Genomic DNA, 26,022 nt, shown 5'->3' on the forward strand with positions numbered 1-26,022 from the left:
CCATAAATATGGGTCTCGTTGCCAGAGGATGGTTCTCAAAATGAGGTACCACAGCCCTGTCAAGAACCTCCTGTTGGTAACGAACACCGTTAAGGTTGCCACGGATGGTAATGATATCCAACTTGCAGTTCATGGAAATGCACCCCCATACCATAACGGAACCTCCCCCAAAGGCCACAGTCTCCTGGATGTTCCGTGGAGCCATTGCTGTGTTCCTCTGCCTCCAGACCCGAGTACGACCGTCCACCATGTGCAGCAAGAACCGGCTCTCATCTGAGAAATGGACCTTCCTCCAAGAGGCAATGTTCCAGTGCAAACGGTCATTACACCAGGCCAGTCGGGCTGCCTTATGGGCTGGAGACAGTCTGGGTCGCTTGATTGGCCTCCTTGCCCGGTATCCTGCAGCTTTCAGACGATTCCGAACAGTCCTGTTCGAGATGGGTCTCCCTGGAAGCCACTCCTGTCTCAACCGAGAGCTCGAGTCGAAGGACCTGCGCCGTACAAGTCTCAGTAAAGCTCTGTCCTCCCGGACTGTGGTCTTCCTGGGTCTTCCTGGTCTAGGCAGGTCTTTAACTTCATTAGTGGCCCGGTATTTTTTCAAAAGTTTTGAAATTATGGAATGATGTCGTCCGATTTGAGTCCCGATTTGTCTTAGAGACATACCAGCATTCCTCATGCCGATTATTTGCCAACGAGTGGCCTCTGATAATTTCCTACGTGCCATGACATTGAAATGAATGAAAAACCGAATGCAATCGACAACCTGCGCTTGTAAACACCCCAGGGAAAAAGTGCATTTTTCGAAAGTTGAGGTTAAAGCAATGCACGTGCGCTGTGCAAGCTTCACGCGCGTCATATCAACCCATGAAAAGCTCATGCTGTATGTCAATACATCAAAATTGAATAATCAATCATCAAAATTACTTCGTTAAACTTTGTTAAGTTTTTATGTGTCTTTGAATTTGGTGTTGCTTAATTAATTTCCATATGTATAGAAAATGTGATTCTTTTGTATGGCCACCTGTCAGGGTGATTCAGATTTGATCAGAGATATCAGGGTGATTTTATGTTGCTTTTAGCAATATTCAAGCAATATCTTCAGCGTAGTGAGTTAAAGCGTTAACCACCAAGGTAGCCAATCGCCTCTAAAATGAATGAGTACAAGCTGTGGGAAGAACTGTAAAGATGTTGAAGGATATGTGATTCTTTTGTTAATATAGATAATCTGTCTGTGTGAGAGTGAGTTTGGTTTCATGCCGCTTTTTCATTATATGATCCTACCATCGAAGGTCTCTCCGTGTGGCAGAGCTATGGACCTGCGTAGCCTCCCCTTGCTGAACATACGAGTCAAGGAGCCAAACACTGGGATCCGGTGCCTCTTCTTGGTGTCATGTTCTGGGAGCTCATGACTTGTGTTGAGCTGCTTGTTGGGGTTTGTGAATGAGTTGACGCTCAAGTCATGACTAGGTGTGCTCGTCTTTACTGAAAACATTACAGATTTGTATATATCTAATGGTGCTTTATTTTCCTTGGAGAATGTTTCATTACTAGATGTGTTCGTACTTAAAGAAACATCCTCAAAGTTACATATACTTGATGCTTCATGACTTCACTGACAGCATCACAGATTTTCGCTTAGATAATCATGGTTTTTGTCACCCACTCACCCACTTGGGGAATGAATTTTGACTACATGTGTAAGTCTTTACTGAAAATAGCTCTGAACTGCAAACCTGCATTGGTGCTCCCTGTCCCTAGATAACTGAATAGTTTACTGAAACCTCCCAACATCCTCTACTTAATGGTGCTGCATAAGGGGAATGCTTCATTACTTGGCAGGCTAGTCTTTTTTTCATGAAACCAATTATGATAATTCTGAAACGCTGACTATGAACCTAGAATCGGTTAGGATGTTTGCGAAAATACACATACACAGATGCCGAAGTGTGATTTCTGCTATACTGGATAGCATTAACAAGATCACATTTCACGAAGGCCGGTATTGAGACGCCTATTACATCACGTATATTTCATAGGCAGCTGGGACAAATGCATCACTGAATTCCCCATATATTTTAGAATCAAATTGCAAGTGGTCTTTGACATCGATACCAACTGTCTGGATAAAACAAAATGAAAGATATTGGGTGTGAAAATGAACTCTGTGTTCAAAAGACTGCACTTGTTTCAAATGTAAACAAAGGAACATTCCGATTTTACTGTCTAGCATTTACTGAAATTATCCAACATCCAGCTGCCTATTCATTGGTTTGAATGGATCAACACCTTTAGAATATGCATGGAAAGAGCATCATAGCAAGATATAGGAATTTGAAAATAAGATACAATGCAATGATTTGATAATTCGAAAGAAATTGTCAATGTTTGTGCACACTATGAAGCCATGACCCAAAATCACACAGAACGACAGTAATTATCATCATTTCTCGTCATACTTACAACGAAAATGATATATACACATAACAATACACAGGTAGTCAGATTCATTCTGATTACTTTCATCTCATATTTTTGTAGAAACGATCCTTGAATCAAGAGAAGAGTCCTTGCAAAATCCTTTTTACCCTTGTGAGTGAAGTCGCCATTTTGTAGTGAAGCTGATATTTCATTATGAAACTACTTTCAGTATATACATTTAGTTGTTTCCAATATCACATCATATGTGGATCATGCATTTTCATTCTTTGAAAGTTTTTGATTGTTTGAATAATATTTACATATGAAATTGAGACATTTAGTGTAGTATATACTTGCTCTTTTTCTTACTATTTTTCTTTTTCACATACAACAAGGAAACTCACCATTTTTGTTTCTGGATGATTGATTTTAGCAATCCTACGTTAGTCATCAGCAACTTAGACTCTGGATCTTAACTTTACGATTGACCTGAGTAAGATTGGTTAGTGGAAATTGGTATGCGGATCGAAACATCACACTAAGACTGGGATTTCAGGGGGTTTCGACAGTCAGGGGGCTAAGATCATTTAGTGGAATGGGACCCAGAACTACTTGTCGGCATTTCATGTTGCCTGGGAACAAAGTCGCAACAAGGTGAGCACAAACAGTTTCATCGGTACAGCGGATGCCCAGTCACTGCCAGGAGTTTTATTGACAAAGGAAATCCATAAGTTAAATTACATAAAAAGCAAGCAAATACTGACACTATTTATTCGACATTGTTAACATCTCTACAGATTCAAATGCCTTAATAAGTAAAAATAGCAAGCAAAAATTCTGTAAGATCAGTTGTCTAGTGACAACAGGCAATATATGAATAGGGATATTTTTGTGTGAAATAGAAGAATGTATTTTTCATCACCCTAGATTAGTAAAATAGACACTTTAAGTGATATTAAAGATATAAATGAAGTTTGTCTTAAATGATGGAAAACCCCTGTCACTGTGATACCATGACACCAGCTGGACTAACCTGAAAAGCTATCATCCCGGGAAGCATCGGACTGAGACATGGTTTCATACGGTGGCAGCTCCTCACTGGCGATAGTGCTGGCAACACTGTGGGTAGTGTGATCAGCCTCAGATGCACTCGAAGACTTGTTGGGGTCAACAGTATTGGTCTTCAACTGTGGAGGACAGTGAGTGATTGTTGTTTTACAACAGCAATACTTCACCTGACGGAACACTTTCATTTGGTCAGCAAGGTTCATTGAGAGGTTTACATATTGAGTTCAGTTTATATCACTGCTTTGAACAGTATTCCAGTCACATCATGGTGTGTTACTTTGATGTAGGACGAATGATGAGTGAGTGACTTAATATTTATTGTCACATTGACCATACCATGACAAGAAAAATCTAAACTTTCAACTTAAAATTGAAGTGATGAAAGCCACAGATTTTACGAGTAACTAGGGCAGACTGGGTATGGTGCAACCAAATCTAAAGTGAGTGAGTGAGTGAGTGAACATTAGTGAGTATGGTTTTATGCTGCTTTTTGAAATATTCCAGCAATATCACGATGGGGGGACGTCAGAAATAGGCGTCACATATTGTACCCATGTTGGAAATTGAAGCCAGATCTTACAGGTGACAAGTGAATGCTTTTACTACTAGGCTACCCACATCAACCCTTTCAAATCTAGACACAATGAGGGGTGGGGGTTGAAGGAACAAAAAGACTTGAAACAACATTTCTTCACATATGCCAGAATTGGAATAACCCTTAACATGTCTACTGCCACCACAAATATGTAGTAGAATGGGACCCAGAACTCTGCTCGAATTTGCTACAAAGAATGCCAGGAGATGTTTGTTTCTGGTGCCTATTTTGCCAAAATGAGAAACTTGTTTCAGGACTGATGTAGCAATAACTCGTTGTGGCAAACTTGACTAGAATTGATACTATAAATATACTTGTAAGAGGCAGTCAACATCTTAACCCATACAGAACTTGAGTGTGGGTAGTGTACCTCTGCTAGTTCCACCTCAAGCTTCTTGAGAGCTTGGTCTTTGTTGTCGCACTGAGACCGCAGACTGACAGCACGCTCTGCTGCTTCCTGGGCCTTCTTGATGATCCGCCACTTCTCACGCTCGCACTCCTCCTTCTCCATGGCAAGCTGGAGGCCGCCACATTACATATTTATAATTAAGTGCTTGAACTTTTAAAACATTTTATTACTACTTATCAGTACATGCAGCAAAGTAACAGAACAGAACAAAATGTTATGGATGACAGCTTCTTTAATGTGTGTCACAACATTGTCATCCATAATATTTGACTTTTACCTGAATATCAACCTCATCTGTCTTATCAGTTTAATGTTTAGACATAAAAAATCCTTACATGTACTTATCCCCAATTATTATGCATCAATGCATAATAACTTCTTAGCATTCCTAGCAACTACAGCAGTTTGCATCCTAAAGAGTAGTCAGTTGTGATGTGAGACGCAGAGGTATGAAAATGTCTACGGAAAGAAGCTGGGTTCCTCAAGTGAGTTATTTTATTGTTCTTAAAATGAAAATATAAATTTTCAACATTTAAAGTAAACTATCTGTCCACTAAGACGACATAGCTGCCCCACCTGTTTGATGGTCTGATCGCTCTCGTGGACGCGCTGCTCATAGTTGCGGATGAAGTCCCTCAGCTCAGATTCTTTGTCCTCCAGCGTGGTGTACAGCTGTTTCATCTGATTCAGCAGGTCAAGCTTCTCCCCCTTTAGTCGCTTCCGGTCTGCCTTCATCGCTGAAACACGACAGTAACATGTGTCATTAGCTTCATCACGGAAACACGATATGCCTGTCATTGTATGACACCTATTATCATATACCCATGAATAATATGGACCATTTTGCACATACAACACTTGCTGTTGGCGTTATGTCCATACTGGCTGAAAATACATATCAGTCCTTGAGCTGAAAATCCATATCAGACGTACTGCTGAGCTACTAAACTGGCACAGAATAAACACAAATGTCAACTAAAAATCAACTGAGAGAGTTACGTCCTTGAGTCGTCTGCTCAAGTAGCTGTCCATCAAATAATAAGGAAGTATGAGTTCTAACTTTGACAGAGATGTTTTGGCTGCTCTTGCCGGCAGAATCATGGAGTTAGACGAAATTGTAAATAATGAAACACAGATGACATCATGACTACTGGTCAAAAAAGGTATTGATATCACAGTTTCCCTTTCATCAATCATATCAGCCCGTGGACTGATATTACTGGCGAAAGGAATATTGTCATGTAACAAATAAAAAAACAAAACCAAAAAAAACCATCCAAAAGCAAGAAAACCCTATTGAATTTCTTGATCAAAGACAGAAAGCAGTAGGATACAAAGGGACATAACTCTGTCTCCCTTAATAAGCAAAGCAGCTTTATGACCAGAGCAGACGTCCACCAGAACTTGGAACAACCTGTCTTGAGTGAGTGTGTTATTTCAGTCAGCCATATATACCAGGCAGCACTCTGGCACTGTTTAGTGCAACATTTGCAACCGGAATATCTTACTGGCGAAAAATGGAAAGCATCACTGTAGTAATCACCGTTACTTTTTGTCATGTTTATCAAATTAGAAGGGGAAATGGAAACACTGAAAGGAAATAATTTCATGGAATTCAAAAAGAAATATTTATCCTTGTGGAAAGTTGAGATCTTTCTGTAATAAAAATGACGAAATTGTTAGACCATATATGTATATTTACTGCTTTTATTCAATTATTTTCTTTTGAAATTAGCTGTTTCAGTTTCATGCAGTTTATGGATGTAAACATTATTTTAAAATATATAACAGCAAAGTAATAGGGAGTATTTTGTATAAATTCTTTCCACCAATGAGCTGTATAGCAACTGTCACCCTACTAGAGAATACAATACATGTATACACCTTCTCTACTAACGAGTACAATTTTTAGTCCATATAATGACACTGGAATGGACGAGATGAGATCCAGGTTGCACAAATTTATTCTCAGCCATTGACCTGGTGAGTATTTCCACAGACGAGGCAAACTGAATGTCTGTCCTGGAAGAGGAATCTGATGTTTATTTACAACAGATAGAATCTGTTGGCTCATGTGCTGACATTTTCTAAGGTGAAATAAAACAACCTTCAACACACAGTCCCATCTGTGGTCCAAGATCACCTTACAAGGGACACAACTCCATCTCTCCTGGAATCCAGTCTGTTGGTCAGAAATGGAAGATGCTTTTCACACCTTTCAATAGGATGAGACAGAGGAAGTTAAAGTCAGCTTATAAAGGGAGAGAAATTCGGTTCAGTCTACACTGAGAGAGACTGTAAAAGTCTGGAAACAATTGGGTTGACCATATCTGTCTCCACTGGTATATTGTGATTGAAAACATACTCCTTAATTGGTTTTCCATGATGGCTGTAAAACTCTTAGACAATTTTTGTAAATGACCTATTGTGAGTGTCTACAGAAAAGCTTTTGTTCCACTTGCTCATTGCTGCACACTGTACATTGTACATGTGATATGGAATATGTAATCAAGTTATTTAGTCACTTGATTCTTTCATCATGTAAATGTAAAAGTGACCTATTAACCTCGAAAACCCTGTTGATTCATTAAGTGGGTGAACAACATAACCTCAAGCACTATAAAGGCTTTATATAATAGTATTACAGTATCATCAATACTACACATATTTGGACCTGTTGTGAGCTAAATCATTACGAACAAAATCACTGGGCACACCTTTCATATCAAGGGGGAGAAAACCCATCTTGAAGTTCTTCCTTCACCCTGCTGCATTGATATTTACGTTAACAAAGGGAAACGACTTACATTTCAAAGGGGAGACAACTCACCTTGAAGTGCTTCCTTGGCCCTGTTGACTTCCTGGCGAGTCTGAATGAGCTCCAGCTTGAGTTCCCCATAACTTGGTTGATCACTGCTGACAGCCTTGGCCAACTTTAGTTCCTGAACCTCTCGCGTGAGCGACTTGACTGAGGCCTCCAGGCGGAGGTTCTCTTCCTTCATCTTTGTCAACTCATTCTCCTCGTCTGACTTGTGCCGCAGGCAGTCTAGGAAGAGATATACACATGGAGTAATTCATGGCGGCGAACTCGTCAGAAGTGGTTTAACATCAATAATTTCAGGCTGGTGGCATTTTAGTTATCAGGACTACATGAAAGCATACTTTAGCAAGTGAGTAGTGTGAGTGAGCATGCTTTTAAGCCACCTTTAGCAATCTTCCAGCAATATAACAACAGAGTCACCAGAAATGGACTTCACATATTGTACTCAAGTGAGGAATTGAACTCGGGACTTTGGCATGGACAGCAACCAGGCTATCCACCAGGTTATCCTACCCCCAGGGTCTTATGACAAATCAATGCTTTGACCACCTGTCAGATTTTATCACACATTATTTCTACAGCTAGACATTAATCAGTTCAGAATAATCTTGAGGGCCTTAAGTTATTGCTGAGATAATGAAATGCTTTTGCCAAATCACCTTAATGACAAGAATGCCTCATCACAACACTCCTATAGATTAAAAATGATGATTTTTTAAGTCAGAAGGTTTGAAAGATTTCACTTTTTCCAATGCAGCTTTCATGGATATTAAACAGGGATTCAGTGGTAGATAAGGACACTAAAATTTTCTTCATAAAATGTATATGACAACAGGATTAAAACAGCTTTAACATCTGGCACTAATTCCAGATCCATTATCATCCCAGCATCTTTCAGTGACAGGATTATTCTGTCAGCATAAAGTCCCAGATTTGTCGCAGGTGATCATACTTACTGTCACTCTCTGACTGTGTTGCCTTTTCCACCTTGAGGTCGTTGGTGAGGGTGATCTGTGATAGCCTCTTGTTGGTATCTGCCAGCTCTGCGCGTAGTACGTTCACTTCCTGGTTGGCTGCCTGGATTGATCCGTCAATCTTCACTGCAAGTTGCCGATTATCATCAACCATTTTCCGAAATTTGGATTGAGCATCTATAAGTAGTCCACGGATTAAAACCATGGAGGATTTGAGAGTTTCTCGTTCCCGTGGTGACAGGTCCTTCTCAAGGTCAAGGTCGACATTATTTTGGGCGAAGATGTATTGCACGATTTGGTCATTCAGTGAGTCCAAGGATTGAATGGCTGCAAAAAAATGTCAAATTAAATTGACTGGGAATGAAATCTATTTGCAAATTTATAGGCCAATCAAAACATGGAAGAAATATCACTTTCAGAGGACCAGATCTGCCATAGGCAGACACATTATAGCAGGTAAACATGGAATATGTACTCAATGCAAGGATCGATTATAGCTTGTTTAACTTGTATCGCATTAAGGGGTGTCCAGTATATAGTCATATTGCAATACCACTCATATCATACATACTTATTAAAAAATTGACAAATGACATCTTGCGGTATGCTTTAGTCAAAATGCATATAATGAAATAGTGGTTTGGTTTGGTTGTTGTTTTATGGTGCACTTAGTAATATTCCAGCAATATCATGGTGGCCTGTAAGTAATATGTGTTATTTTGACCATCTCATGTAAAGATATACCAAAGGATCACTAAAAGAAATGAATTCAAGATCAACAAAATTTTATGAATGAAGACCGAGTTTCTAAGAATATGTATGGTATAATTTCACTGTTTAATGATCAACTTTTTTTCTGTATGACAAAATTCCATTTTTTGAGATTCAAACAACCCAAGCTACAATAAAACACATTTAAAGTGCACTGACAGCCAACCTTTATTGCTGTGTGGTAATACTTCAATACACCTGTAAACCTGAATTGACATAACACACCTGTGCTTGCCATCAATGAATAACAGGCATTGCAGATAATTCTTCATTTCCTTATTAGACAATATGTTTAAGGACAACTCATATATAATACCTTTCATATCTCTAATCCTTCCACACATTTCTAAAGACAAATTGAATAACTATCAATAAAGTTAACTATAAATATAAATATATATCAACAAATCTATATATCTTCCTGTCGGAGGCAGACTGACCTATGGAAGGTCAAGGCTGCCATTAAAGTTCTTTCAGCAAAAGCTGCAGGCAAATGCAGTTGCCAGATCACACGATTCAATGCACAATGAAACATGTATGAAACATTGTGTTAAAACCTTTTGATGACTTCATTCATTATGATGATACATCACTCCACTCTTGAATGTGCTATTTTTATTCTTAAGAAATATACAAATGTGTCATTTTTTGTAACAGACATAGCTGTTAATCCCTTTAAAATATTGAGTTGATGAAACTTAATTATATCAACAATCAATATCTGTATTATTTACCAGTGTCATAGATCAAAGGAGATCCAAGTGTCTTAGAAGTCCTTGGAATTCAAGGACCTTAAAGTAAACAATGTTTTCTTATGTTTGATTACCATTTTAAAAGATGATGAAGGTATATGAATCTATACCAAAACGTCACATCACAATATAATAAAGAAGTTGCTATCCATAAAGTATCTTTTCAATTATGTTTCTAAAATCATGATCAGCTAATATCAAAACCAAACATATTTAACAATAGCATCCAAACTCAAAGGTCCTCAGGTGATGTTGATTTTTTAACATATGGTAGTATGAAAGAGTCATATTTAAACGAATATGATAAAAATGGGAGATTTTAAATCTGGGTAATATGGCATTACCATTGACACTAAAACATCTTTTCACACTTTAGCTTCTTGTATAGTAAAAAATGATTTGAGGGAGGGGCTGTTGTAGTTAATCATTTCAGAAAAGTAGAATATGTCCATCCCAATGATCCAGATGTTTACATGTTCTACAGTAAACACTTCCCTCAAACCAAACCAGAGCCAAAATCTTCACATCTAAGTTTATATTTTCCTACCATTTTTGCCATTCAAAGCGCAAGGTTTGAATACAGAAATATTTATACATTAATCCACTTTATTGACAAATCCACAGCGGCATGATCCTTGGCTAAACAGAAGACATGCAGAGTCTTAACCTATCAAATATGTGGCCTTGACCTTCCCCTCCTATCACTACAATCAGAATTTACACATATTCATACTACTGAAATAGACCATTTCCAAGATTGTGATACTCTGTGTGTACCAATTGCAGCTGGTTGTATATCTCCAAACACTGCTCCTTAAAACAGGTCTTGATGACATGAGTTAAAGAGACACATGTCTATGGAAGATCCCACATAAATCCAGGGTGTTAAAGTACATTTCTTTACCAAGCCAATTTGTGATCTTATACCAGCTAGTTTGGAGGAATACCATTTCAAACAGTATTTCTGTTACCTCACAGTGAGTTGGCTAAATGAAAAAATAAATATGTAGTTTAATGCCTCTTCTAGTAATATTCAAGCAATATCCAATCTGAGGAAAAAAAAAATGGGTTTCACATGTTGTAATCATGTTCGTAGCTAAAACAGCACCAGTGGCTAACCTCCTATCATTAGATGCTTGTGAAGATTCGGCTAGAACTGATCTTCAGTAACCCATGCATGTCGTAAGAGGCAACAAACATGATTGGGTGGTCAGGCTTGCTGACACATGTCATCATTACTAGATTGTCTGGCCCAGAATTGATTATTTACAGAACTAAACTCAATCTAAGCATATAGAAATATCAGAGGTAAACATGAATCACAGACACTTTACACCCAAGGAATTGTTCATAACTGCAATAATTAACGAGTTAGAGACCGTGAGCTTGGTTTTAAGCACTATTCCAGTGGAGGACATCAGAAATAGGCCCCATGTGTTGTATCCATATGTGGAATCAAATGAAGCCATCAGTGTGACGAGCCAATGCTTTAACAACTACACAATCCCCCAGTGGAGAAAACGGTTCTTCAACACCACTGGACAGAACTCCATTCCTCAAACAGTCACAAATAGGACAAAGCCCATTAGGGTGAGTGAGACTGGTTTAACATTTTTCCAGTTATATCATGGAATGTCAACTCCATGTGGGTAGGAAGCCAGAAGTGATGCAGGTCCTCCATGTTTAGCACTTAGCCAAAAGCTCCCATTAAAGTAATGAGATATTTCATCACACTTCCAAAAATTGAATGCTGAAAACTGGACAATGTCATGAGACATTGCTGGTATTATAGACAATGACATCTGTATAATGATGCCATCTATAGAACATCCATTCATGCGCACACTTGCCATGCCTTGTGTCAATAATGCTGATTACAAACCCTCCTAAAATGATTGGTATTACTTGTCCTTTAACTCACACTCACTCAGAAAAAGTTTAACAGAACAACCTTTGGTACTTCTACTTTGGTTCTTACTTTTTTAAAGTAAAGTGTGGTGCTGCATAATGGTTAAAAACTTCTACTCTCCATGTGATATTACCAGAATAATGCTGAAGGCAATGTCAAACAATACTTTCTCTCAGTCAAAATGACACTGACAGTGGTTGATGTTTTCAAATTTCATGATGTCAAATGTCATCTTGATGAATTCTACTCAAAGGGTATTCATCCACACACTTCAAAACCTTAGAGTTATCTAGACCTGCCCAAAAGCAGGTATACAAGCCTGGACAAGGTATATAGTATTTGAAGTCCACAGTTGGAGCGAAACATTTCCCACTTCATGTTGTTGTAGTTGTAACAAAGATACCTTATGAGTGAGTGAGTGAGTGAGTGAGCTGGGTAAAATGGTGCTTTTAGTTAATTCCAGCAATATCACGGCAAGGAACACCAGAAATGGGCTTCTCACATTTTACCCATGTATGGAATCGAACCCAGACCTTCAACATGACAAGCAAATGCTTCAACCACTCGGCTAACCCAACGCCCCAGATAACTAAAGTCAAGGTTTTGTAGAGATGACTTGCACCTTGCCAATAACAAGGTCAATAACAATGATCAAAGAGGCTATAATGCTTGTTTCTAGCCTATTTGCATTGCAAGTCATGTAAAAATTACTTCATTTAAGAAAAAAAACCTCTATGAGTGAGTGAGTAAGTACCAGAGCTTAGAACTGTTTGCATGTCATACATTCGCTTTAGGTTAAATGAGGAGTGATTGAGTGAGTTTAATTTTATGCCGCACTCAGTATTATTTCAGCGATATGGCGACAGTCTGTAAATAATCGAGTCTGGACCAGACAATCCAGTGATCAACAACATGAGCATCAATCTATGCAATTGGGAAGCGATGACATTTGCCAACCAAGTCAGCAAGCCTGACCATCCGATTCCGTTAGTCGCCTCTCAATATGACAAGCATAGACGCCTTTTATGGCAAGCATGGGTTGCTGAAGACCTATTCTATCCCAGGACCTTCACGGGTAAAAACAACTCTATACAAACATCACAGGTATCATTTTTGTCTGCCTGGAGCATTTAGTCCGGTATCCTTAATAAACCCCTGAGAACTATATATTAATTTAACACACTGAAGCAACAAAAAGCATCATTCGGTACTAATATCCAGACTCTAATGATGAAAAGCTCATATTATTGACAATGAGTAGCAATATCAATTTTGAGAACTGGCAGAATCTCTCCTAACAAACTCCAGATCTCCATCAATTTCATAAAATGTCATGGAAAACCATCAAGTCTTGATGCATATCACTCCTCCCATCCATCACACAGTGGGATGCTGCCAGTTGGGCAATATCAGCTTATAATGCCCAAGAAGAGGCATATATAAATATCAACACCCATCAGTTCAAATGATGCTTGTCTTCAGGACTCAATGTACGATGGATATTTTGCAGATAATTCTGTAGAGTAATCTTGTCCAAAAATAGCAAATTCAAGAGAGACTAGTGACATATCCTTTTGGATAACAATTCCCTTGCTCTGAAATAAATAAAACTGAAGACTCGTACAAGAACTAGTGACTAGTGCAAGCTAGTGTTCTGACCATTTGGTAGATTCAAGAAAGACTAATGCAATATTTCTTTGTGGACCACATACTGGTCCAAAAGTCTGACCTTGTACAACTGATGAAGGACTAGAAAATGGTGAGAACCACCAAATGGTAGTTTCCCACTTTTGCAAACCAGTCGGGCTAGCTATGCCTGGAAGTTACTAGCCCACAACATATTTCACTAGCCGGACATTTGAATGTAGACACTAAGCAAAATATTACAAAAGGTACCACCATTTTCCAGGCCATAATCTTGGATAATTTAAGGGTGTATTTTATAATCTGAGAGAGTGATATTATTCAAATAACGACCCCAGGAAAATTCAATAGCAATCTGAAGCAATGAAATGTATAGACTAGGCTAAAATGAATTCATCTTGCTTTGATTTAGTTTATATGTATAAAGCAGGACAGTCTTAAAACGTTTCATAATTCAAACATTAGATGATTTAATTATTCAAGTTCAATATTTCAAGATAATGGATAGTGTTACAAATGAGTTAAACATGCAAATGAGGTCTTCAGAAGGAACAGTTTTAATCTCCATGCATCAAAACAATCGCTGCTTGCTCAATAGCCAAACAAATAACATTTCCAGTAATTCTAAACAAGAGTTTCCAAATCTGTAGCCATAATTCTACAATCTTTTTATTCCAAAGCACAATATGAAATATTACATGAACATACTTGAATAAAGCATCTTATGTGTCTGCTGGTATAATTCAGTCTGGGAAAGCAAACCTTCAAAAGACAAAATTTCATCTTGCTGGCATATTTTGCTGGCTCAGCATATTTTCCCACCACCACCACCAGACTTAACACAGGGGGTTCCCTATGGGCATGGTACAGCTATTATTTGGACACAATTGTAAAGGTGTGCTTCAACTTTCTATACAAACACTGTGCCTTAGTCCTTTTAAACACCTACCTTGCCGGAAACCTGTCACCATCGAAGTGGAAAACATGAATCATCACAACAAAACAAGGACAACTGTGATATCAATTCCACAAACCTTCAGTGTCGTTTCTGTCATATTTATCGGATCACAGTCAGTTATTGTTGTCACTCCTTGACACAAACTGATGTTAAAAACTAGAATTATCTACATCGGGCGTAATTGAGCGTTATATGGTTATTTATCAGTTGACAGTGTCAGCTGACTAATGCAAATATACTTAAGTATATATCGAGGTACAGTGTTTAATCATAGTGCATGTAGCAGTAATTATTTTCAGAGACTAGGGCTAGCAAACTCAGAAGACAACTTGTTTCAACTTGTTTCTGTATAATGCAGTGATCTTAGATGTATATATGGAGGCTGAAATCATAGTGTAAAAGTTAAAGACAGCTTACATAAGCCTGTTTGCAGCTGTAAGCAGCAATATTCCAGCACTAAGACAGCAGCCAGGTGGGTGGGTGGGTGGGTGGGTGGGTGAGTGGGTGAGTGAGTGAGTGAGTGAGTGAGTGAGTGAGTGAGTGAGCCAACCAGGTTTCATAAATATAGATTTTACATTTTTGTATGCACAATTTCTTTATGTGCCTAGTATATGTAGACATATATACACTACCTGTAATCTATGCTACAGAGGTACTGATACATCATAGGAATTGGTCTTTTAAGAACTGAATTCACATGTGAATGTGATACAATGCCAATATTCAAGCAATGTTAAGTTAGTTTTAGGTTAAATCCTGTCAAAAAGGCTGAAGGATAAATTGCTCATTATACCATACACGAATCTACTGCTTTCTGTGTAAAACATTGAGCATAAAATTTGGTGTTAAGTAGTTAGTCTGTTGCAGTCATGAAACTGTGTCAAATGTGTCTTTCAATATTCTGTGTCAAATGATGAAGCTTTGAGCCTCTATTGCTTGCTGTTTTCAAACCAACCCAACCCTCTCCCAGTTTCATCTAAAAGTATCAAAATCCATTTACATGATAACCCTGAATGTTAGTGACCATCTGAAACATGTACAATGACTCCACAATTCTGAAGCTGCCCCACAGATCTACACAGTATTTTCTTTATAATGCAGTGGTCTACTCCAGCAGCCCTTGTGTTGAAATGTACAAATATTGACAAGTCTCTTAACTCCTTCACAGACAGGTCATGCGTGCCAAAATGTTTTGGCCAGGGCTCCAGCTGACTGCTGAAATAACAAATCTGCAGTTCTCCTGCTTCTATTCTCCTACCAATCCAACCCACTGACCCTCTCACAACACCCCATGACACTTTGGCAAGGCTTTGGGCTCAAGGAGCCTCTGTCACAGCAGAAACACAAGTGAAGCTGTGACTGTGGTACAGTAATATATAGTCTATCATACCACTTAGTACTCAACATATTTCTTTTATTTTGATTTGTGGAATGCAGCATGTGAAAATTTGTCACTACTAAACAGTTTCATCATAATGCTAGACTGGGTGGGTGAGTGAGTGAGTGAGTGAGTGAGTGAGCAATCAGCAATATTCCAGCGATATGGCGGCAGTCTGTAAATAATCGAGTCTGGACCAGACAATCCAGTGATCAACAACATGAGCATCAATCTATGCAACTGGGAACCAATGACTTATGTCAACCAATTCAGTGAGCCTGACCACCTGATCCTGTTAGTCGCCTCTTACGACAAGCATAGTTGCCTTTTATGGCAAGCATGGGTTGCTGAAGGCCCATCCTACCCAGGGACCTTCTCGGGTCATCTAGATATTAGATAAGATAAGATATTTATTGCATAGCATTCCATCAAGAAATGGTAGCAATATTCTATAAACTACAAATATGAACAAATTAGTTACAAACATATAGAAATACAGATACATACATGACGTACATTACAACAATTTTACAAATCATATGTAGTATAATCACATGGAAACAATAAGTCATAATACATAATTTTATCTAAAATTGTAAATGTCATGACACATTTGTTTTGGTATTATCTTCATGTAGATAGGGTTTGATAACGATCTTGTCTCCTTTCGGTTGATTTAGTCTTGACAGGGTTTTATCATAATAGTGACGTTTGAACACTATCTAGTCAGGGTTTGATCATAACATAGGCTGGATTTGATAATTATCTAGAGTGGGTTTGATCATCAAGACATATTTGATCATCTAGGTGGGTTTGATCACAATATAGCCTGGATTTGATCATCCTTTGGACATGTTTGATGAAAATACAGACTTGATTTGATCATCATCTATACAGGTTTGAAGACAACATAGACTGCATTTGATCATCATCTAAAGATTGATCAACATTGGATTTGATCATTATCTAGACCTGCTTTTTGATCATCGCTCTCCTATAAGGACTGAATTACTATATACCCTGAATGCTCTTCAGCGCAGCCCTGGAGCAGGGCTACTTGCATAATGGCAGATTAAGAAAATCATGTGGGTTCTCTTTCTGAATAGTTCATCAAATTTACCATAAACTGGCTAAACAAACATACATACTTGAACTGAAATGCTAAAAGCTACATTCACTCAGTGAATGCTTCACATTATGCTTATTTTGCTTATATTAGTTGACAACCTATTAAATTACTGATGAAACTATTTCACTTTAATGTGAACTGTTCAGCTTTAATTCATATGTTAGTGAACTAAGTATGCATGTTTACGATAAGCAACAGAATGTACTGAAAGATCCCCCAAAATGTATCACAGAGTTTCATCAATAGGCCTGTAATTGACTTCAACTGGCTGAGAATAAACAGACTAAATCCACAAGGCGGGTTGGGGTGACCTAATGATTTCTAATATTATGTCTGCATCGACTCTGCATTGAGAGCAAGATTCCCTCTCAACAATGTCTCCAAGGTTAAAGCAGCCTGGAGCACTGTTTGACACAACCAAGCAACAAGCCCCTAGTGGTAGTTGATACTATTTCATTATCAGCATAAGCCTTCTTTATATACTGCAAGTATCTGGACATATTCCTAGGCTTCACATAAACATTGTTGCCATCTTAAGGTTATTGACTGGGGTTAATGGAGTATATTTTATGGGTGAGAAACAGGTGTGTGTACCTATTTCATCGTTTCACCCACCTGTTGAATATGGTACTGAGTTTGATATTTTGAAGGAATATCTAACAATATTACTCATAAAAAATACAGAGATTTTAACACCAAAGTTAACTGTTTACATAGAAGTTTTATCTTGCTAATAATACATCATTTGTGATGACAGTGGTGAATAAAACTATTACACATTTTTCAAAGACACACAGATTCACTGAAATTTGTGTCAGATCAATATAACTTTGGCAGATACGTAAATATCAGGTTTATGTATATTTTCAATCTGGTTAAAGATACAAAATTTTGATGTTTGACATTTGTGTGAAATGGGGATACATTCAGAATCTAAACTGAAAACTAAGGCAGAAGGGAGTCAAGATGACCCTTAATATTTACAGGATTTTTTACAACTTAAATTGTATCATTAGAAAAAGTGTACTATCAATACCAAAAAAATAAAGTACTGGGTATTTGTTTTGTGATACTGCCATCAGAACACCCATAAACCAAAACTGATAATACAAGTCTGATAAAACTGCTATTATTAGAACATAACTAGCATTCCATAATTAATGTAATATCAATAAATATAAATAAAACAGGGGTTCAAAACCCCATCACCTGATGCCCTTGTCCGATCTTACTTGTCTATGGGCTACTAGATATTTCTGCTTGTGGTTTCAAACTGAAAATAAACTTGGATTTCATTTCACATCTACTCAAAATGCAGCTATTTAATTTCACAATGATAATAAAGTAGAGTTATCTTTCCTTGCTATTTATCACTTCTTGATAAATAGTCCAGTAAACATCAACATCAAATTTCTCTGTTCATCCTAATCAGTTAAATTCTCAAACACAAGGCCTCTCATGTACATCTTCTCTGTTTCTCATGTAAATATGTTTGTTGTAAATATTGGGAGAGGGCGTCATTAAGTTGGATAACTTGTGCCCAATCAGTTTTCTTCTATGAATAAAATATGTTTAAATCAAAATCAAATACCATGTTGATTTATTCATTTCTTAATTACATCATGATGATTACGTCAACAGATCAGGGCAAGTGGAAAATTAGTCAGGACACGTTACTTTCTCATACTGACTTGCCCAGTAGCATATGTCTTTTAACAAAAATTGATAAAATCATCATCAGCATGCATGCCTCTCACAATATGAGTTCTATACTACTGCTACTACGCATATGAAATCAACACAAAAATCAGGTAAACCATTAGACATGTTTTATCATCCATGTGAAAAATAGGCCATATGATATGGTAGGATAGGCAAGTGTCTTAAATGCTAATGATTGCTCATTCAAAGTTTATGATCTGCCTCAGACGGAGTAGGAATATATATATTTTCTCTTAATTTTCAGTAGGGATGATATAGATTAGTTTATCGACATATTACATTTCCACACATATAGCCAGTGGAAATACTTCTTTGTCCATCAGCCCAATCTTGTACATTTTGGCAACATTTTCTTGACATTCCATCTTATCATATGGATTGGTAATGGCTGATCTAACTAAAACAGAGTGAGGGAGGTTTTATGCAGCTTTTAGCAATATTCCAGCAATATCATGGTGGGGGACACCAGAAATGGGCTTCACATGTTGTACTTATGTGGGGGAATCGAAACTGCGACAAGCAAATGCTTTAACCACTTGGCTTCCCCAGCACCCTTCAAATACAAGGAACAATGCTACATTTTAACAAGGCTAAACAGTACATGATGTCCGAACATTTCCATACCTAAGTATTGACGAGCAAATGGAAATGATAAGTAATTTACCTTTAGAAGATACAAGATATATGGGAAAATAACCATAGCTCTCCAACAATTCACTCAGCGTGTCTTAGTAAGATAGCAACTGAGCCCATCCAGTGAATATATGTGCACCGCCTCAAATGTTAACCTCTGACTGTTGAACAACTTTTCAATCTTGCACTGTGAGTCATTATCTTCCCATTGTCATATTACCTACTCAAGCAGAGGAAACGATTGGCTTGTCGCAGTAATTTGTATATTTACAAGCTGTTGGAGCTGTCTAAATGGGTGGGGAATAATTCTCATGTAGCATTTGATGAACTGAACAAACATCACTGTTATGTTTGATGTGTAGCAGGTATTTAGGTCTCAGATCAGTTTGAACTTCTTCTTGGAAATAGGTTGATAGTTATCTATGAGTATGTTTAGCAATTTGAGGGATAGTTTCTGATAAAATGAACAACGTTCTATTGGTTGTGGCATTGACAATTTGCTAAAATGTGCTAACATAGTGAAAATATTATTTGAATTACCCATGTGGAAAATCAAACTTGGGTCTTTGGCTTGGCAAGCACATGCTTTAACCACTAGGCTATCCCACTGCCCCACAGAGTGAGTGAGTGAGTGAGTGAGTGAGTGAGTGTTATTTTATGCTTCAGTCAGCATAATTTATCTACACCAGTCAAACCAATAACTGATACAACACATCTCCACTTTTGATCCGGATGCTTTCTTAATCTGATTTTACTCTCTCTTTATTTTTAAAAACTAATTCTCATATTATGCAATGTGTATGGTTAATAAAATAACATATCTGATTTGATTCATTAAGTTTGTCAATAAAGCTAACTAATGGATAACACCTTTTAATAATTTATGTTTTCAGTCATTTGCTCGAGAAATATTAAATTTGTGCAGATACACACTTACCTAATTCAAGATCCATGTTGTCTTCAACGTTCAGACTAACTCTGCTGCAAATAATCTCCTGTACTGGCAGCAAAACCGACTGAACAGATAACACCTTGTCACCATTCGAGATCTAAGAATCTGACATCACAAACCCTTGCTTTCTTTCTGTGTCAAACTCAGCAACGCCCATCAGAAATATTCACAACTTGTCTCCTTCCACTTGACACAGACTATATGACAACAGTAATGAGTCTGATTAAGTGTCAATGTCTTCTTAACACATCAGACTTGTGTTAAGGTGTGTCTCCCTGTAGATCGGATATCAAACGGTACTATCATGAGTACAACACATCTGCTGATATTTCAAGTGTAATATAGCAGACAAGATTCAGTGAAAAGTCATGTATATCAACAAAAATTCCTCCTAATTGACTTCAGAAGATATGGCACTATTTTGAGTACAACACGTCTGCTAGGTGTCAGCCGATCAAGCAAGTCTATTATGACAGTTAAGACTCAAAAGGAGTTCATGTATATCCACATTGTTTGTCTCTCGATTTTGTGTTTTGCTCCAAATTGATTGATTTTCTAGCTATGTGTATGATTAATGAATTCTGTCAGTTGTGTCTGTCATCTGGGAGTCTTTCATGGCAGCTTGACTTGTGTCTCACAATAATACTCTGTGTACCATCTGACATTTGACATCACACTGACCAAAATCCTGTCAGGATTTCCACAGGAAGCTGGTGACATGATCAACTTGTATCTTCTATATTTCCCACACGCCTTCACACTACAGTCTGTGCCTCAAGTCCAAAGCTCAAGACTGAAACGTCTGATAACTATAACACGTCAAGACAGGACTGGGCTAATGACAATCTTTTTCCAAACATCAAAGTAATCTGGAAGTAACAACGTTAATTTCTGGATTATGGCTCAACTCCTTCAGTCTCACAAACTACACAAGCGACATTATACAGTTTCTGGTAGATATGAAAAACACATTGAGTTTCTCATTCCATGTGTTCTGTCAGAAGAGACAGACAGTACTGAATCCTTAAAAAGTCATACGAATGTCACTCAAATGTTATCCAAATATGAAAATCCTCCTTATGGACAACTTCTCGTACCATGGTCATACATACAATAATGCCATGGTATCTGTTAGGTGTCCTACTTCCAACATCAATGAAGACAAAATCTCTTATCTGGTGATATCAGAGTGAGAATTCTCCAGAAGTCACTCCTTTGCAAGTTAAACAAGAATGAAAATAATCCTGAAGCAGTATTTGAATGAAGTCAATTATCAACAAAACACCAGTTGGATGGAAATCATGATGTGAGTCAAGGTGTTGATGAGAAGGAAATGGAAGAATTTGAACCATCCAGTCTCATCACGACTGAAGCAAAACTGCCCCTGTTTACTTCATCACAAGCTAGATCTTCCCCTGCATTCTTCAGTGTGATTTATACCAGACGTCACAATTAGCAGGACACAGAATAAATTGTCCATCACTTTCACAAGTCTTCAAGAGGAGGATAATCCTTAGATGATAGGGAAGTCTGGCAACAGCTTTGAGTATCACAGGAAAGCTTACCAAACAACATCCACAGTTTCAAGTCCACCAGAAACAGGAAAACAATGAAGATAACAGTGAATAATAGAAGACCTTCTTAATGATCCAGAATCACTATTACATATCCTTAATTCAAGAACTATATGAACTTCAGCTCACTGTAAGAAGATACTGTTGGATGTCCATGTCAAACTGGACAATCACATTACTTCATACAGAAGGAACGTCAGTAGGAATCTTGATAGTTTGATTTCTGCTTTACCGTTCGATGTCCCTACGAACCTTGAGAGCAAAACCATAGGAATGGTTAGAACTTGAGGTCTAGTGCAGTTAGATGTCTGTTGTCAACTACACAGTAAAGAAAGATACCAACAGAAGTGGCAGTCCTTGAGCTCAAGGTACTGCTAAGTTCCCCATCCAGGTGTGTCTAGTGTCTCCCTCTGTCTGAGTGTCAGCTGGACGAGCAGGTCAACAGACTATTCAGCTAATGAAGCAGAAACTACCTGCTGGCTGTCACAATAGCCCCAGGCAGATGTTTACAATAGCCACTGGCTAGCAGACTCACTAGACTAGCTGCAGGCTGTACTAACAGTGCACACTATCCATCTGGCCCAGGTTGGACAACAACACGCTCTCATTTCTAATGGGCCAGGCAAGGACTGGGCATGTAAAGGCGTAGAAACTTGAAAACAATTTCACTCAGATCAGGCACAACTGCTGTAACATCACAGACAGCGTTGGAAAGAATCGCCAGTTTTCATTACTTAAAAAAAACAATGGTCTACTTCTAATAAGTAGCCATTTTATGAAAGAAGGTCATCTGCTTGGAAATTTTGCAACTCCTTCCTGACCTTTATCTCTGACAAGTGTGCCTATGTTAATTTCAAACCCGGCTGAATATCCAGAATGATCTTGAAATGTAGTCCTGTGCTTGATGAGTCCTACCTGACAGAGAAAGTTGTCTGTACAGACTAGACCTTCACAGTCTGCATTGTGTACAAGTTGCAGTACAGTCTGATTCATGAGGTGAATCTCGTGGGTGACTGAATCTGCTGACTCAGGCAGCTGATCATATCAAGGCCTAAGGCATAATGACTGCATAGACACAATGGCAGCAGTAACAAATCACAAGAGACATCTAGAATACCATGCATTTGCAGATGATCAAGCTGAAAAAATTTATCTCAGTTGTGCAGGTAGATGTTATTCTGACAGGCAGGTAAATCCTCCTAGAGCACAGAATACAATTACTTGCTCAAGGCACTCTGTAACTCATAAAACCAACTCCATAAACTTATTGCCATAAAATCCTTTCCACATACTACCAGAATATATTCAATATGATGCCCGTAGTTTCAAACACTTTTCAAAGGGCACACTGTAAGCATAAGTGAATTTCTCTCACAAACATTCTAAAGATCATACTTTCATAAAGTTTTCAACCTTTATGCTGGTAGAATGTAGGGTCTGTTCTAGAGGTGCTTGTTGCCAAGATGATAAGAATCCACTGACATATTTAAAAATATATCTGCCTATATATGAGGCATCATCAAGATTATCGTTGGTGATAATCAAGATTTCCATTCACAGAAAATGTATCCATCATAATATACAATGATAGGAAATCTCTGAAATAGTTCAGAATATATATGCCTATATACTGATCCAAACTGAGGTATCACCTCGATTGTCTTTGGTGATGATCAAGTTTCCGATTTACAGAAAATTAATCCATTTCCATCTGCTTCCCAAAGTTTTCCATGCCCCATACGTAACTCTGATGTTCATAATCCAAAGATTTCAAATTGACAGAATAGACACATCACCCTCCCAGGTGGTTTGCGTTCAACAGTATGGCTCAGTTGGACAAGTAAACTAGGTCTAGCCAGGCCTGTCCAACACACTCAGGAAGCAGTATATCTCAGATCAGGTGAACTTGATTGAAGTAATCCAGCTATAGAAGAATCTACTCAATCATGGCCTCTACCATCTCCCAATATGGTGTCACTTCATCATCTGGACTGAAGATGGTTGTCATGTCTGTCATGTGCATACACATCCATACATGGTATATTTCATGCTACCTCCAGGGTGATTTGAATATGCTTATCTCTGTAATATCACTGGCAACAATTTACACATCCATGAAACATGTGGCTTTATATAAAACACTTGTTCATGGACTGTCGATGGTGTATCATGACTTCAACTCACATTTAAATTATTTTCATCTAATCAACATAAGAAAGATTTTCTTGGAAATGATGCCAAGTCTGGCCCCATGTTAAACAGATTAATCCAGTTACCTAAACACTGAATGACAATTTCCAAAAGGGATTTGAAGATCAATGCCAATGCCAATGCATATGAGAAAAAGGTATATATATCCATACAGATGAAACATTTCCAAAGGAATGGGACAAAATGTCACTTTTTCCCTTAATTTATCTCCAGAAAACAGTTTGGAGCACCTTGAAATTGTAAAGTATGGCCAATTTTGTCTCTTGGAAAGCATTTTCACACATCAAAGCAATCATGTCTGCACTGCCATATGACAATGCAACAGTTGTTCAGGACTATATGCTTATCACACACCACCAATTGAAGTCAAAACAAGTCTCCTGTAACTTTGTCTCAGAGCAACACAAGAAGGCTTGAAAAGGCAACAAATTATTCCAGCTGCATATAGCTACATTATGTCTGTGGGTAGATAACCTCTGAGGTCCTAAATTAACTATACCAACTTTGCTACAGTTTGGCTGATTATAGCTGTGGTGATAGGAATCTGAAATATCTGTTGAAAATGTTCCATCTTGTCTTAGTTTCCCCTTCGGTGGGTTGTTTTTGTAAATGAGGAACACCTGATCTGGATAACACACCATGCCTTTCCACTAAAACTGACAGCAAAACTATATGATAAATTATTCACCAAAGGAAACTGGATATAGATAAAGACTTCATCCCTGAAATATGGCAATTTTGTCATCTATATACACTGAACAGCAAAAGAAACATAACCATCAAGTATTTCAATAGAAGACATAAACAATGCTTACTTTTATGAGATTTCTTTTTTTCAAAACTTGTGTTTCTTTTGCTGTCCAGTATACATCTATATCTACATTTATATCATTATCTATATACATATAGGATATAAGCGCAGAACAATTACTTTCTGAAAGAAAGGCATTGTAGACTAAAAAATTTTAAAATTCTAGGTTTGGGTTAATTTTTATCTTTACTTCGGGTTGAGACAAGGTACGTCTCACAGTTCTTTACCTTTCATTTATATAACACAACACCCGTGGAGGTCCGGGTTACATTATTAGCCTTCAGTAACCCCTGCTTGACATAAAAGGCAACTAATGGGACCGGGTGGTCAGGCTTGCTGACTTGGTGGACACATGTCATCGGTTCCAAATTGCGCAGATCGATTAAATATTTTAGGACCACCATCATATACATGGAATGCTGCTGAGCGCGGCTCACTAAACTCACTCACTCATACACTATAACACAAATCTCTCAAAATGTGTGTGTCTAGCTGTTTTACAATCCTCAGGTGAAAAACAATTCTAATATTTAACCAAAGAAAAGAAGAAAAGATACTCTATACTCTGCCAGAACCTTCAATGAGTGCTTTGATAGATAATTCTGTCAACAATCAAGATAGTAAAACAGCAATCACTGACACCATAGAAACTAACACCAAAGCACAATTTACATTTGAAAATATTTTCTGCAGAAAGCTGGACTATTTCTCCAATCTGCATGAGAACAGGTGAAAGAATTATTACGAGACATGCCTGTGCATTGATTTCTGTTCTAAATAGGCAGATGGACAGGTGTTGAACTGGTATTAATTTACCCCCTATTATGCTCTGCCCACTGGCTGGGGAAGCCAGTGGATATTGGTCAATAACACCTAGCCTGCTCTTATCCAAAGTGATATAACTGACCACTGATCCCTGACCAATTGAGCTACTGAATAGGGAGTTACGGGTCATTATGTACTACCTGATGTAATTGGTAATCATTGGAGTTGAATAACATTTCGATATGAACTTGATCGACAAGGTAACCTTATGCTGAGGCGTCTGTTACATATCTGGATGCTGTTAAGACTCAGGTAAGGTATCAAGCCTCCAGGCTTACATGGCTATTTCTGTAACATTAAGACTACCAGATTACAGAATACACATGAAAACAGTCCCATACTTACATTAAATCATAATCCTAGGTTTAAAAAGGGTCTATTTATACAGCTTAATATTAGACTCTGAGACTTCACCTGCTTGTAGAGAAAAAGGAGTTCAGTATTATTTGTTTTGGTTTAGTAACATTG

The 26,022-nt window shown here is 37.9% G+C and overlaps 1 protein-coding gene across 8 annotated transcripts in view; it reads right to left on the bottom strand.

Annotated features, from left to right (window-relative positions):
* LOC137267519 (kazrin-like) overlaps positions 1-26,022 on the bottom strand; it is a 145,390-nt gene that overhangs the window by 12,954 nt on the left and 106,414 nt on the right. For 6 of the 8 annotated variants that reach the window (XM_067801992.1, XM_067801997.1, XM_067801994.1 and 3 more), the window contains exons 2-7: positions 8,268-8,612; positions 7,321-7,536; positions 5,067-5,227; positions 4,452-4,598; positions 3,452-3,605; positions 1,282-1,482 (exon numbers count right to left, since the gene is read on the bottom strand). In XM_067801992.1, the coding sequence (XP_067658093.1) occupies positions 1,282-1,482; positions 3,452-3,605; positions 4,452-4,598; positions 5,067-5,227; positions 7,321-7,536; positions 8,268-8,612 (1,224 nt within the window). Of the gene's footprint in view, positions 1-1,281; positions 1,483-3,451; positions 3,606-4,451; positions 4,599-5,066; positions 5,228-7,320; positions 7,537-8,267; positions 8,613-19,212; positions 19,345-20,118; positions 20,137-26,022 lie in introns of those variants that run through there. The other 2 variants (XM_067801996.1, XM_067801998.1) reach the window with 2 other exon arrangements.

The sequence above is a fragment of the Haliotis asinina genome, chromosome 16, assembly GCF_037392515.1.
Source record: "Haliotis asinina isolate JCU_RB_2024 chromosome 16, JCU_Hal_asi_v2, whole genome shotgun sequence".
Lineage (NCBI taxonomy): Eukaryota > Metazoa > Mollusca > Gastropoda > Lepetellida > Haliotidae > Haliotis > Haliotis asinina.